Source organism: Corvus kubaryi, unplaced genomic scaffold, assembly GCF_017639235.1.
Source record: "Corvus kubaryi isolate FWS band 111438036 unplaced genomic scaffold, C.kubaryi_AGA036_p1.0 37396, whole genome shotgun sequence".
NCBI lineage: Eukaryota > Metazoa > Chordata > Aves > Passeriformes > Corvidae > Corvus > Corvus kubaryi.
In genome coordinates this window covers 18,381,483-18,396,023 of record NW_024581135.1, presented here as the reverse complement: position 1 = coordinate 18,396,023, position 14,541 = coordinate 18,381,483, and the positions used below count along the sequence as shown (strand labels likewise).

The window sequence follows — 14,541 nt, the reverse complement described above, 5'->3', positions numbered from 1 at the left end:
GGAACCACTTGACACTTCATAATTACTAACTGACAGGGCTGCCTTACTGCAAACACTTGCCCTTTAAGCAGAGATCACCCTGCTGAAAAGAAAATAGTCATAATACACAGGAATATTACTGGACTGGCCTCACTGCAAGCGAGCAAACTGATTAGCTTAACTACGAGCAACACGAGAAACAGCAATGTGAATGTGGAAGTAATCAGATATTAAAATAAGCATCTCAGAAGCCTTGAATTAAGTTTTACAGAGAAATTAAGGGGCCCCTTTCTGTTTCAACTGGTTTCCTCTGACGTATTGTCCCTCTGTACCTTTAAATTATTCTTTCAAAATAACTAGGTACACATATTTTGAATAGAGAGCAAACAAGTACTTGGATTCCCTATGCTTTCCTAGAATTGTCTTAAATAAACTTCATTTTATCATGATCAAATCTAGGACTTTCCAGACCTGCTAAACAACTCCAGATGTTCACACCACACCCCCATTCCCGCCCTGCTTAAGGATTACATTTAATGGTAGGGTGAGCATAGTTCGTGTGTAGCACGCTTCAGCAGCCTACCTGCACCTAAGATAAAGTTTAAGATAGCAAAATTCGCCTGTTAACTTCCCTAACCATGAATTTAGGAAAAAAGTTTTGATTTAAAACTAAAGTGAAATCCTGATTCCAGTAAAATAACCAGCAAACAACCCATGAGTGAAATAATAAACTCTTTTCAAGGAACAAAGGAAAAAAAAAATACAAATCAAATCTCCTTAAAAAGAACAGCATGATTTATTTGTTTACTGCATCATATGCAGGATTCTTACTAGAAGAGTATCTGATTCACACAAATCCCTAAACCACAGTGGGAGAGAGACAAATACATTTCTTCAGTTACCATAGCTGGGACCCTAGTCAAAAAATATGTATAAAACCCTGTAGCTTCTCACTCTTCAGTTCTATGGCATTCTGTCACAGACTTTACATTTAAAATAGCACTCAAGGCTTCTGTATGCCATTAGCACAATTACTGCACGTGTGCATACGTATGTACACAAACACAGGTACATATATGTCATCTGAAAAGCACATATACATATATAGTTATGCTTTTCTCACACTATAAATATATGTACATGTGTACACATGCATGCAGACTTATATCTTTAATTCTGAAAAAGGCCCATTCATTTCCATAGATGCCACTAAGGAAAAGAAAAGCAAGATAAGGCTACTGCAATCATTTAACTGATTTGGATATGCACAACATTTATTTTTGCGTAGGACAGGCTACCACAGGAAAATAAATATAAATATTAATGTATAATATTGGGTATTAATTATTAACAACAGCCTTAATCTACATGCAGCTTATAAAATACTGTTACAACATTCTACTAGCACAAAGACTTACTCTGTACTAACACAGTTAACTGAAGCTCATGACATAATAGAAGATTTTTTACATTGCTGTTGTGTGTCTCAGCAGTCCCTTGGAGAAGAAATGAATCTGCACATGTACTGATGAATAAGAGTGGGAAGAATTTATATGAATATTTTTAGATTTTTCTGAACAGCAGAATGGCTTAGGGCGCACAGTATGAGACCAGACTTCATAGAATATGTGTACAGAATAAACACATTACTTCATAAGGTGGGCTGAGAGGTAAGAATGTTACACTGAACACAGATGAGGGTAGGGCAAACATCTTACATATTCTAAAAGCCTGCTGGGTTTTTGTATAGCATATACTAGTGAGGATAGTTGTCTGCAACAGCAAGGCGTGTTTTCTTGTTTTGCTTCATAATCAAACATTATGCAACCCAATCCTGCAACTCTCTCACACAAGAAATCTTTATTTGCAAATATTCTTACTGTTTCCATTTTACATCTAGAGATTTTTAAGTGTTAACAAATTTAGCATTTGGGTTTTACTGAAGCTGATGACTAATAGAAAATAATCACAACAGAGAACAGGAATCTGAAAACCACTACTATCAGAATCTGGTTGTAAAGAGATGTGTTCTAATACAAAATGAGAAATTCCAGAGCCTCTGAAAAATCTTACGAAAGTAGCAATCTGTTACAGTGATCACTCCAATAAACCCATGGTTCCTATATAAAACTTTACTGTAACTGTACTATAAATACCCTCTCAGGCAGATTACAATTTTATTCCTTTGTTTACCCCTGTAATGAGTGAAAGAAAATGACTGAGAGCTGTATGGCTGCATTGGCTCAGGTGGCAGGATGACTGATCAGATTCTGTCACAGACTGTGTACACTACTCTCAACTCTGAACACACAATGCCAAGCAGAGACACTGGCCTCCAAATTAGTTACTGCCAGTATTCCCCCTTCCCCCAAATCATCACCCAAAATGGAAGACATTCTCCTATATACTTAAAAAGTGTCATACTAACTAGATGTGAATGATAGAGCAAAAACATAGAATTTCCTCTGAAACTCACTCTAACGCAAAAATTTTCACAGAAACAATTACCAGAGGAAATAGTTCTTTTTTCAAAAATAAGTACTTCCTCACAGTGCCAGCATGCAAATGGAATAAAACAGAAAAAATACTTCAAAATAAAAGCAGATAGCTTTCACTGTATTTCTAACAAGTAAAATGAACCTTTCTTAGCTTGTATAAGAAGCAGTATCATGCCTTACACACCCCTTTAGTACTTACGAGTAAAATGATTAGAAGCAGATGGATGGACATTACTTCCACTGTCAGCACTTTCACTGCTAGAAATGTCATCATCTGATTCCCACACACATGAACAGGGTGAGGTTCCACCAACTTCTTCAAACTTCCTCTTTAAAATCCCACTCATTGCTGCAATGCTGTCAACATGCACCTGTAACAGGAACAGAGGCAATGAGGCGCTGAAACACCCGCCGACCGTGCAGGTCTCCCAGTCCACTTCTCATGAAAGAGTTCACGTATCAATCAGATACTACTACCTGCAGCTAAATGGCTCCTTAACCAAGAGCTGTACAAAACTTTTCCAAGAAGGAATCAAAAACCCCCACAACTTATCATCAGTATATTTATCATCTCACTGACTTTAAGAGAGAAGGTAAATGCTACCTGTATTCTACCAGTGCAGAAAAAATTCTATAGCCAATCTCATACGTAAGTATATCTACATTCAGTTATGCAGCAAATTTAGATCAAGCATAATACTCCAATGTAATTCTTCAAAAATGGACCATTATACAACACTTAGAAACTTACTTGGCACCAAGAAACATTACATGACAGAAAGTGTTCTGTAATAAATATAGTTCAGAAAAAAACTCATTCTCTCTTTTGATTTATTTTAAAGGTCTGATTTATGTAATTCTCAGTACTAACAAATGCCTGCAATTGCAGTTAGATTTGAGAGCTGTATGGGACACTTTGCACTTTTCCAGGCCAGGCCCTGCGTACACAGTTTTGGTTCATTTTGTCATTTTAATTTACTCAGATGTTTCTTGCCTAGCATTTTTGAAATTCAGATATGAGTACTGGCACACAAGTAGACTATTTCCATTCACACAAGCATCAAAGGACTGGACCTATCCTTAAGAACTTGACTTCCTAATCATATTGCCCAACAAAGCCAGAGTCATGTTGAACATTCCTTATTGTTTCCCTTTCATATATAGCAGTTGATCTTCGTATCTCCATTTATGGAATGCCAAGCAGAAAAGGATGAAAATATTTTTAAAGCAATTTTTAGATAATTTTAATACATCTCATAGGTTGAAACAATTTTTCTCTATCTTTAATTAAAAAATAGTAAACTATCATCCTCATTACGGATTGCATCCTATTGAAGACTGAAAATTAATTCTAAGATCTTAACTTAAAAGTTACAGATAATATCTACTCTCTGACTATGCTAATCAGTGAAATGCTGCTGTAAATAGCTGGGGAAAAAAGGCTGCTGTTTGATGCTTTTAAGCTTATAGTATCAAAAATTCTCATCTGATGCCACTTGCCTTCAGCTTGTTAAGCTGCCAATTCAATTCATTTTACAACATAGTTATAAATGTTATTTCTTCCAGTAAGCTTCACTCTACCTTTATGGACGTGTATAACTTAGAGAAAAGATTTCAGTATAGATGTGGAATCCTGACATAATGCTAAGAACAGATGCTGCATAAGATAATCTTCAGCACCAAACTTGTTTGCATGCAGAGCACGCTAAAAATTAAATAACAAATATATTAGGGTTTCAAACAGTCAGTCACACAGACAGCTTTAAATACATATGCTCACCATGATGTTCTCAGCTTGTTTTACTATTTATGAAAAAAATGTTTTCCTGAAAGGGATTTCTTCAGGCTAAATATATGGCTCAAACAAAACTTGCTTAGATCTCAACCTTTGCCCTTTTGTCCAAGAATGAATTACTATAAGCTGCAAAGAAAGCACTGTATTTTTACTCTGAGGACATGGAAAGGAGAATTTAGCATCACTTTGCAAAAATCACTTTGCATCATAACCTTTGCAAAAATGTAAGAATACATTTTTATGAACCAACCTCTAATAAAAACACATTTACAAAAGAGAAAAAAGAAAGAGATAAAAGAACTAAACACACAGAATGAAACCCCACAATTATAAAGAACCACCCCCCAAGCACAGGTTCAGAAACAACTCCTCTGAACTGTCCCCCATATCCTCACTATACCTCTTGCCAACCACCTTTTCCATTGTCTCCTGCAGTGCTTACAGCACTGAAATTGTGAAATCACCATTATTTCCATGGCAACAGCCTGCAATATCAAATCCACAGGATTATAGCTTGACTGTAGAAGAGGGTAAAGAAGCAGCTGGAGTGTGAGAAAGAAAATGCTTACACTCAAACATCTCAGTGAAGAGAGTGAAAAATGAGCTGACAAAGAGTTTATTGTACAAGTGAGACCTAAGTCAAGTCCATGTGTGCGCCCATTGAAATTGTGGCTACACGAGTCATGAAGTTCCAGGTCCAAAGAACATAAGTCATAACTGCACTGCAAGGCAAACCTAATACCTGTGATCATCATTACTGCGCAGCCAGTCAGAGAGCAAGAACTCATTTCATACCCTGAGATGACTTCCAGACAAAAGCCCTTTTGTCAGACACTGTCTCCCACTAGTGCATGCACACAGTGGCTGGATGACTAAATGGTGTCTTGCACATCAGTAAAGTCACTGCACATAGTGAGAGTCTCAACAGCCAGAACTGTTACCAGCAAGTAGCAGAAACAAATATTTTTTACACCAAAGGGTTTTAAATTTGCCTATTTTTAGCACAGCCTACATTTGCAACAAGTGCCACAACCTGGTAGCAGCAAAGCCATTTCATTAAGATAATTTGTATAATGAACCGTAACAAATGGGTGTCAGGATCCTTGGAAACGACATGGGTTAGCTCTACACATAGCTAGCTGATCAAGATAAGCCAGGGGGTACAGGGATACTGCAGAACCTGAGTATCACCACAACACAAAGAAGGCATAGCTATCCATTACATATATTGAGTGTGACTGTTGCCTGATGTTTGTTCTGCATCTCTTCCAGGAAGATTACTGAGAAGGTTGTTTGACAAAGTAGTTGTGACCAAATTTAGGTGTTGCCACTTTCCTGAGATCTGTTGATTCTCATCTCTCTGTTATCAAGTCTCCCCAGGAATATGTTACATAGGGGAAAGGAGACACTTCCATTACTCAAGAGCTTGGCTATCACAGAGATAGATTAGAGAGTATCTAAAGCTGTTTGTACACACTATGTACCAGCAGGAGATCCCTTTAGAATAACATCTGTATAAACAGATGCTGCTCCATAAGCCAATATTCTTCAGAAAGGGGCACATCTGCACAGGCATGCACAAGGCATGTTCCATTTGATAGCCTTGTTTACACAGGCATCAGTACCTGAGCAAGATCTGTATCTCCAGGAACTAGGCCATAATAAGCATGGGACACACAGCCCAGTGTTGTTTATATAAGCATTATTTTGCTCTTTGCTCACTGTGTGATATATCCCAGTGGAAGACATGGATATATGCCAGAGACCAACAGGACTAAGCAACCGTCAAACTTCTTACAGTGGTGAGGCCACAAAGTTAGTGATATCACTAAAGGCTCCCTAAGTGCACAATCAGGGAACCAGGACAGGGAACTCAACTGAATTGTTCTTTGTCCTGCACCATAACTACAATTGAATAGGTAAATTCAGATTTTGGGGAATCAAACTGAAGCAACTGCAGTCACAAAGAAATCCAAATCCAACCACATTTGAACAGAAGACCCTGGAGGTAGGTCTAATGGGACAAGGCACCAAAGACTTATACAAGTCAAATTTTCAATACATGAATGGAAAGCAAAACTATAAATAAACCCCATATCTGATAGGAGGACTCATAAGGGTAATGTAACCGTGCAGTGATACAATTTTGCTAACACAAGTCACTTAGGGTACGTGAGACTGCCATTATATAGGATGGGAATACTCTTAAATACACAGAAGTACTTCAGCAATACACATACTCTGAAAAGAAGTGAGCAAATGTACATATGCATAGAAGGCAGTACACAGAAGTCCATGTCTGACTATAGGAACCAAACAACAGCACATGACTAAGAAAAACAAATGCAGGATGGTCAATCAATATTCTTGGACTTCCACTAAGATACCAGTGAGGTTCAGCCTTCAGAGGCTGAAAAACAACCACCAGCTACAGGTAAAGAGATCTTCTATATCAAACTTATCCATGTGGTTAAAAAGGGCGAAAGTTGGCTTGAAAGGTTCAATTAGAAACAAACCTTTCCAGATGATTACTAAACAGCTGTCTAGGAGCTACAGTTGATTTGGAGCAGCATCCTTCTGATTCACACAAATGAGTAACAAGCAGACACTGGAATCTTTCCTCTTGATAGATATATCCTTCACAACAAAAAAATCTTTGCACAGTGACGTGATACATCATCCTCTGCCATCCTTCTCACCATGCGTGTGTGGCATTAGTCCACAGCAAGGCAAAACAGATTTGAAACAGAGGGAACAGTATTAAAGCAAGGAAAATAAGCTAACACATCGCTATGAGCTCCAGGTCAAACACCAATTGCCTAACACAGTTAAGGATTCTTCAAGAAAATGACAACTTGACACAGCAGAAGCACATGATGGATATGGGCTGTGAGAACACTCTCCATCCATTTTTTCCTCTTTCACTTCCTAGTTTTCCTCCACCCTGATGAAACTACTCCTACAATGAGAACATTTAGCCAGTTCTCTAGCTGCAGGTATGCTGACTGGCGAAGCAAGTCCTCAAAGCTCCATGGCAACAGGCTTTGCCTTCCTACAACGCCAGATAACTGGCAGGCACCTGCTATTTAAAAATTTCAGAGGCAATATGTTATTACTAGAAGATAAAAATCCCATGTAAATGTGGGAGATGTATTTCACACTCTCACAGTACTATCTGGAACCTACAAAGTAAAATAATGTAAAAGCCTGGCTGGTTTGACTTTCTCTGGTACCTAAAAAGGCTGGAAATTTTAGAGAATCTTGGTAACAATCTCACTGCAGCAGACCTTTAGATATCTTCTTTAGATAGCAGGTATCCCCAAATCCCAGTGAAAGGCCTAAAAAGAGTGATGTTATAATTACTGAGTGAATGGACAGGTGACAGTGTACTCATTACCTGTGCTCCCGGGAGAAAATTTTTCTTATGATACTGTGGTAACATACACTGCCAAACTTGTTCTACAAAACCTAACTTAAGTTGCCATATCCTCAGCGTCTCACTGACACCCATGGACAGTTTATATATTGGGCATGACATTCTATGCTACAGATTATCCCTTTGGCCAGCTTGGGTCAGCTTCCCTGGCCATGCTTCCCCCAGCTCCTTGTGCAGTTCCTCACTGGCAGAGGATAAGACACTGAAAAATCCTTGACTTAGAGCAAGCACCACTTAGCAACAACAAAATCATCAGCGTGCTGCCAATATCATTTTCATATTGAATCTGAAAAACACAGCACCGACCCAGCTACTACGAAGAAAACGAACTCTGTCCCAGGCAAAATCAGGACAAGTCACAAAGACAAGTCCAACAATATCATCCTAGCCAAAATTTTCAAAAAAATGTTTTGCAAAATTCAGTGCTATAGTATACAGCTCATACAACATCTGAGACACTGAACAAGTACTGAGCATACCTGTGAAGACATAAACATCACGCATGTACCATATGCAGTAAACATAAAAAATAGATATGAAATAAAAAAATAGAACCCTATTCAAATTATATATCCTCATGATTTAGAGAAAAGCCTCACTATAGAAATCAGTTATTGACTAAAGCTCCAGAAAAATCAAGAGGAAAAAAGCTCAAGAACACACTGGCATTTGGAGTGGAGGGGGGTGGGGGACAGCGTATAAGAAATCCAACTACGTACTTCTTTGGTTCATTTATGAAACTTTATTTTGTACTAATTTGATCTTGAGACCTGATCACATTTCATGATAAAATCTACCTGAATAAAAATTCTTATCTGAAAATAAAACCACAAATAAACATAAAAGGCGGGCATTAAATAAAAACTGTCCTATGTGTCACACTGCATCTTCCTTGTCTCAAATGCATCAACTGAAAGTACAGAAAAATTTGAAGTCTGTAGCAGCAATACAGATTCACTTTTGAACATAAACCACTTCTATGCAAATGACTGCAAACTGAACTGGAGGATGCAGAAAACAGATGTTGCACATAAAACATTACTGCAAAGTACTCATCACAAACAACTCCCACCCACTGGCCAGTCAGCATGTACTATAACATGTTAGGGAGACTTGGCAAATAATTTCACAGTCACATCATGAATATTGATGCTCACAAGCTGAGATGTTTGGGTTATTTGTTGTGATTAATATTCTTTTTTAATTTAAGTCTTTTTCTTAGCTTGCAAACAAAGCTTCATTTTTTTAAAGACATTTTTCTTACCTGCTAAATAAACGTCAGCAGCAGAGATGTTTGTGAACTAATCAAGGTGCTTGCTTGGCTCCATATAATGCACTGGATTATTCTGCTCTTTGTGTAACTGACAGTTTTAAATTTGGGAGGGGAGGGGTAGTCAAACCCAAAAGCACCTAGAGTGACATCATCACTCACACAAAGACTATTACTTGCTTTTGAAAATGACTATTCACATAAAGAACTGCATTAATGCAGACAAAAAACCATTTGCATGAATGCTTGCAAACAGTGAACAACAGAGGTACACGAACATGAATCAAACAGCTGTTCGGAATTCAAATTAATGTTTGCAATACATGTTTTGCTGTATTTGGCAGCTCTAATCATAAGCACCAGTTTCCAGAGGTGGGCTCTGGTAGTTTCAGTACTACAATCTGTAACATTTTAAAACACGTAGCAAACTAATTCCACTTAAGAGACTACACTGTATAGGCACAGGGAATACCATTAGTATAATCTTACTAATATATTTTTGCTCACAGCAGCGGTCAACTTACACAAACGTAAAATAGGAAAATTCTTTCTCTGCTTGTTTGCTCCAGCCTAGCTAAATCCACAGCACCAAGGAAATCCTGCAGGATAAGACTGCGCAATTCAACCTGGGGAATCTGTTCTGGCATTGCAAGCCAAATCCTGCCGAGTCTGCTCTTTGCAGGGTTTCTATACCATCACTTTACAGTACTCCTGATTTCACACTTGAGTACTGATCCACTAATCTTCTAGACTGCCTACACATTGTTGTACACACTAACACATGCCACCTAGCTCCACTGGCAATGAATTTAAAATGCAGAAACGATGCTGGCATGTGCTCATCTCTCACATCTACAAGCAGTACAAATGCTGATAGATCTGGCTCCTTTAGTCTTCCAAAAGCATCTCACACAGTCCTACATGAACCAAGCATGCAAATATCCCCCTCGCCATCACCCAACACAAGACTCCTGCACACAGCAGCAGTGAAATAGCCTTCTAGTTCTTAGCTACATGAACTGATGTCAACAGTTCGATGAAATGCTTGTATAATTCAGCCAACAGAAGAAAATTCTATGCTAGTTTTCTTAAATTTTCTCTCAGCATGCTCTGCAGAGAACAAAGTAAGATGAGTAAGAGACAGTATTATTTCAACCAGGACCTCAGCATTCAGGTCTCCAGCAATGAAGGTGCAACCTGGTAGAAAGGGATTCAGAGGCATTCAACAAGAGGGCCTTCCTGCCAAAATGAGATTTGTCCACAAAAGCTGTTTAGTTTGAGCTTGTGTTTTATTTATAACAATTTTCTAAGCTTGCTACAGCAAGTCCTAGAGGAAAACAGGAGATTCGGGAGAACGACATTCTGAAGCTGGGTCACAAACTCAGGTTCATAATGCCTAAGGCTCCATGTAAGTCATCTAGGACACTTCTAGCAGCACCTGTCAAAGTGCTTTCCAAAGTCTTCAGGTAACACTACTGAAGACCTGGTATTGGGCACTTCTCTTACAGGTTTTGAGTTTTCATGATGAAATTCCATCAATTAAAATTCCTTCACCCAAAATCTCTGTGGAAGATTTTCTTTTACACTTTTTAAAGAAAAAAGAAATTACTATCTGTATCCCAGAAGAAACTTTGAAGTTTGTATGTAAGCTCCCAGAAAAGGCTTACTACTAGACTGTATTGCTGGACTGCTTGCAGCAAACGTCTGGCCAGGAGAGGTCACAACTTTTTCTAAAATTGAAATGTGAAAACCAAAAACCACTGCTACTGACAGTAGGCAGTCCTACTGACTTCTACAGATACACAGACTTTTAGAGCAGAGTGAGCATGCAGGTGATGGGAAGAACTGGTCTGTCTTTTATCTGGAAGAGAGCATACTAATAACACATCTTTATTGTACCTCTTTGCAAAACGACATACAACATTTGGCTTGTTTAGCACCTTCCCAGCAACTGGAATTAGGTTCTGAGACAGGGAGCAGTGTATTTGGCACAGCAGCTTTGCATTATGTTGCTTCCAGCTGCAAGAACGGCAGCAGGGTCCAGCTCCGTAATGAAGGCTGGAATGCTACCAACTTCCTGAGGGCTGGAAATAAGTGGCCTTTAATATAAATTTTGCCCAGATTAGCCCATGTAGTAATACTAATTGGCTCACTGCAATTATAATTCATACTATTTCAGTGCTGATTTTCCACACTGTTCTTTCAAGAACATCAATCTTGTGCCCTGCCTGCAGAGGAACTGCACAACATGGCAGGAAATCTTGTGTATCTCCTGCCAAAGTACAGCATGGCCATGACTGGTACATGCCAAAGGGGCCTTCCCACCTCTCCAGCCCCAATACATGCCACTCATCTCCCTGTTACACGCTGCATTAACACACAGCCTGGCTGCTACTTCACCATTGCCATCAAAGCCACTAGAGAGAGAGTGTGAATTCAACAGCTCTCCTTTTCTGCCCTTTGATCTCTGCATCTTGACACAGGGGCGGCCATTCTCTACTCTGAAATATGTAGTGTTTAACAGATTTTTGAAAAACCAACCGACCAAAACAAACAAACTCACAAAAACACTCAACATGCCCAAATTCAGAACATCTGAACTCCAAGAGTATTAATTTTCTCCGTTTCTTTTCTTTTCTTCCTTGCCTCTGTTTCATGAGTGCTTTTACTCAGAGTTTGAATTAAAATGCAGGAGACACGGAGTTCATCTTCGGACTTAGATGTTTATGATGTCTTATCTATAATACAGCTGCACAGAGTGTGCCTCTAACTTAACAAGGTGAAAATGGCCCCGAGTTCTAACTTTCAAGGCCTTTTAAGGTCCAAATTACTCAATTATGGAATGCCAACTAATTAATTTTTACTTACAATCCAAAAAATAAACATTCATGTTCTGCACTGTGGGTTTTTTGAACCAATAACAAACTACCCAGGTTTGTAAAGAAGGAGAAAAGAAGAACAAACCCACACCCAACATCCTCCATATTGTTACTATATCCCATAAACCTAATTTTTCTACATCTCTACATATTCCACCCAGTGACATAACTTTTAATTACACAGCAACAACCTCAGTGTTATCACACAATTTGGGAAGCCTTTCCCAAGGCCTCAGGTCAAATGCAGTGTGCTTCTGAAGATCATTGCCTGTCAACACTGAAAGGTTGAAATTCTCTGAACTCAGGGTTCCAACACAAGAGCAGCACTATGAACTTGTAACACAAAACCATAGGAGCATATTTGCAAAACTCACTCTGAACTAGGTTTTCCTCTTTTTTTTCTTCTGAAAAGACAGGAACAAACTCTTCCAGTTTAACTGTTTAAGTACTGAAGGATGTGTGCACACATCCAAGTGGTTTCATACCTTGTTCTGGTCGTAACTTTTGACAATAATAGTACTAGTTCTATGTCACAAGATTTAAAAAAGGACTAACTTTAGGAGATTACAGTTTAGAAACAAGACAAATGGGTATTTTGGAGGTTTTTTGGAGTATGGCAAACATGGTAAGATTGCTTTCACCTATGTGATCTAATATTTACTGTACAGCACAGAATTCTCTTCACACATGAACAAGCAATGCTGAAAATTGCTGGAAAAATCTAGCCTGGCAGAAACCTCAGCTCATCTGTTTGCAACTTGCTATAAAAAAAAGCCAAATCAAATCAAACAAACAAACAAAGCTGCAGTACTTCCTCCATGTTATCATCACTGTCGTTCACAACCTAGACACCACAGGCAATATGCAACAAACTTTCTCATTCTATTTTTACCAGATGAGAACTTCTGGTCCTATATCCAAAACTCAAAGGATTCATGTAAAATTGGCACAACTTGGCTAACACTATAAAATGTAAAGATGTACTTCTAGCAACGTATCACACCTTTACTTCCTCAAATAATGTTTAGATTACCTATTATCTCCATACAATCTTAAATCATATACACTGGAAAAAGAGGTTTAAAATTAAAGCTACTCAGGTTTTTTCACCTCCATTGAAAACAAATTATTCTCAAGAAGACTCACAGAAAAGTTTCTATAATCCATTTAATTATCTGCTTTCTAAATATGTTAATATTTTATTCTCATACAGAATAAAAGCTACCATATCTTTTCCTCTCACTCATTTTGCCGGGTTAAGAACTGTCTGGATGGACGGGCCCAGAGAGTGATGGTGAATGGTGCTGCACCCAGTTGGTGTCCAGCCACGAGTGATGTCTCTCAGGGATCAGTGTTGGGCCCAGTCCTGTTTAATAGCTTTAGGTGGTCTTGATGAGGGGATTGAGTCTACCATTCGCAAATTTCTGAAGTTAGGTCAGAGTGTCAACCTGCTGGAGGGTAGGAAGCCCTGCAGAGGAACCTGGGCAGGCTGGATCAATGGGCCAGACCAGTGGCATGACGTTCAACATGACCAAGTGCTGGGTCCTGCACTCAGGATACAACAACCCCATGCAGTGCCACAGACTGGGGGCAGAGCAGCTGGAAAGTGGCCCAGCATAGAAGGACTCGGGGGGGGGGGGGGGGGGGTGCTGGCTGACAGCAGCTGAGTGACCTGGGGGTGTTTAGCCTGGAGAAGAGAAGGGATCTTATCACTGTCTGAAATTCCCTGGAAGGAGGGTGTAGCCACGTGAGGGTCGGTCTCTTCTCCCAGGCAACCAGCAACAGAACAGGTCACAGTCTTAACCTGTGCCATGGGAGGTTTAAGCTGGAATAAGGAAGAATTTCTTCACAGAAAAGGTGATCAGATATTGGAAAGAACTGCCCAGAGGGTGTTTAAGGAAAGACTGGACTTGACACTTAGTGCCATGGTCTGGTTAAAATGGTGATGTTTGGTCATAGGTTGGACTCAATGATCTCAGAGGTCTTTTCCAACCTAATTGATTCTGTGATTTCAAGTAATCAAAAGCAAGTATTCAGCTTTCACTTTAATAGACCTTTGGTATTTGTGTTGCCAGTTAAAAATGGATTTTAGTACTAATTTGCAGAGGATTAATTATTTGTATGTGTAACAATACCTTTTAATATTTTAATGCTATCTTTAAGACACTTCATAACAGAAAAAATTCCCTGTTCAATGATGAAAAATGAATCAGCATGCTGACTAACATATGCTACTGATGCCTTTTCCTGGTCTTAAAATCAAGAGTCAAACATGGTTAGAAGGGAAAAAGGGATTTTACCTCGGTATTTATTTTAAGGATCCTTAGGTGCACACGTCCAGGTCGAGTGCACCGAAATGCGCACCACAATGCACACCTCCAAAAGATCTGGTATAACATTATAGATCTTACTAATTAGCATATCTATCAAAAATTCCCCAATGAGAGGCTTTAGTGAGCCCCCCTCCCCAAGGAGCCTTCCCCTGGATGGTTCTATCTTGGTTTACAGAATGTGTTCTGAAGAGGACCTTGGGGTCTTGGGCACACGGATCCCTAACTGTAGGGTATGCCCAGCCCCTGCCCTGGAAGGATGTCTGATGAGATAAGAGATTGCACAACCCCCAGCAGGACTCCCTGGGAAGGCAGCTAACCTTTTACTCATGGCGAGAAAAGACAGACCCAGAA

The 14,541-nt window shown here is 39.2% G+C and overlaps 1 protein-coding gene across 5 annotated transcripts in view; it reads right to left on the bottom strand.

Moving 5' to 3' along the window:
* The window catches only part of CSRNP3 (cysteine and serine rich nuclear protein 3), a 107,262-nt gene that overhangs the window by 71,220 nt on the left and 21,501 nt on the right, over positions 1 to 14,541 (bottom strand). For 4 of the 5 annotated variants that reach the window (XR_006018249.1, XM_042041397.1, XM_042041398.1 and 1 more), the window contains exon 2: positions 2,677 to 2,848. The exons of the other annotated variant lie outside the window; for it this stretch is intronic. Coding sequence is in view for 3 of the 4 variants with exons in the window: in XM_042041396.1 (XP_041897330.1) it covers positions 2,677 to 2,848 (172 nt within the window). In the remaining variant the exon portion in view is untranslated. The remainder of the gene's footprint in view (positions 1 to 2,676; positions 2,849 to 14,541) is intronic. 5 annotated transcript variants of the gene reach the window in all.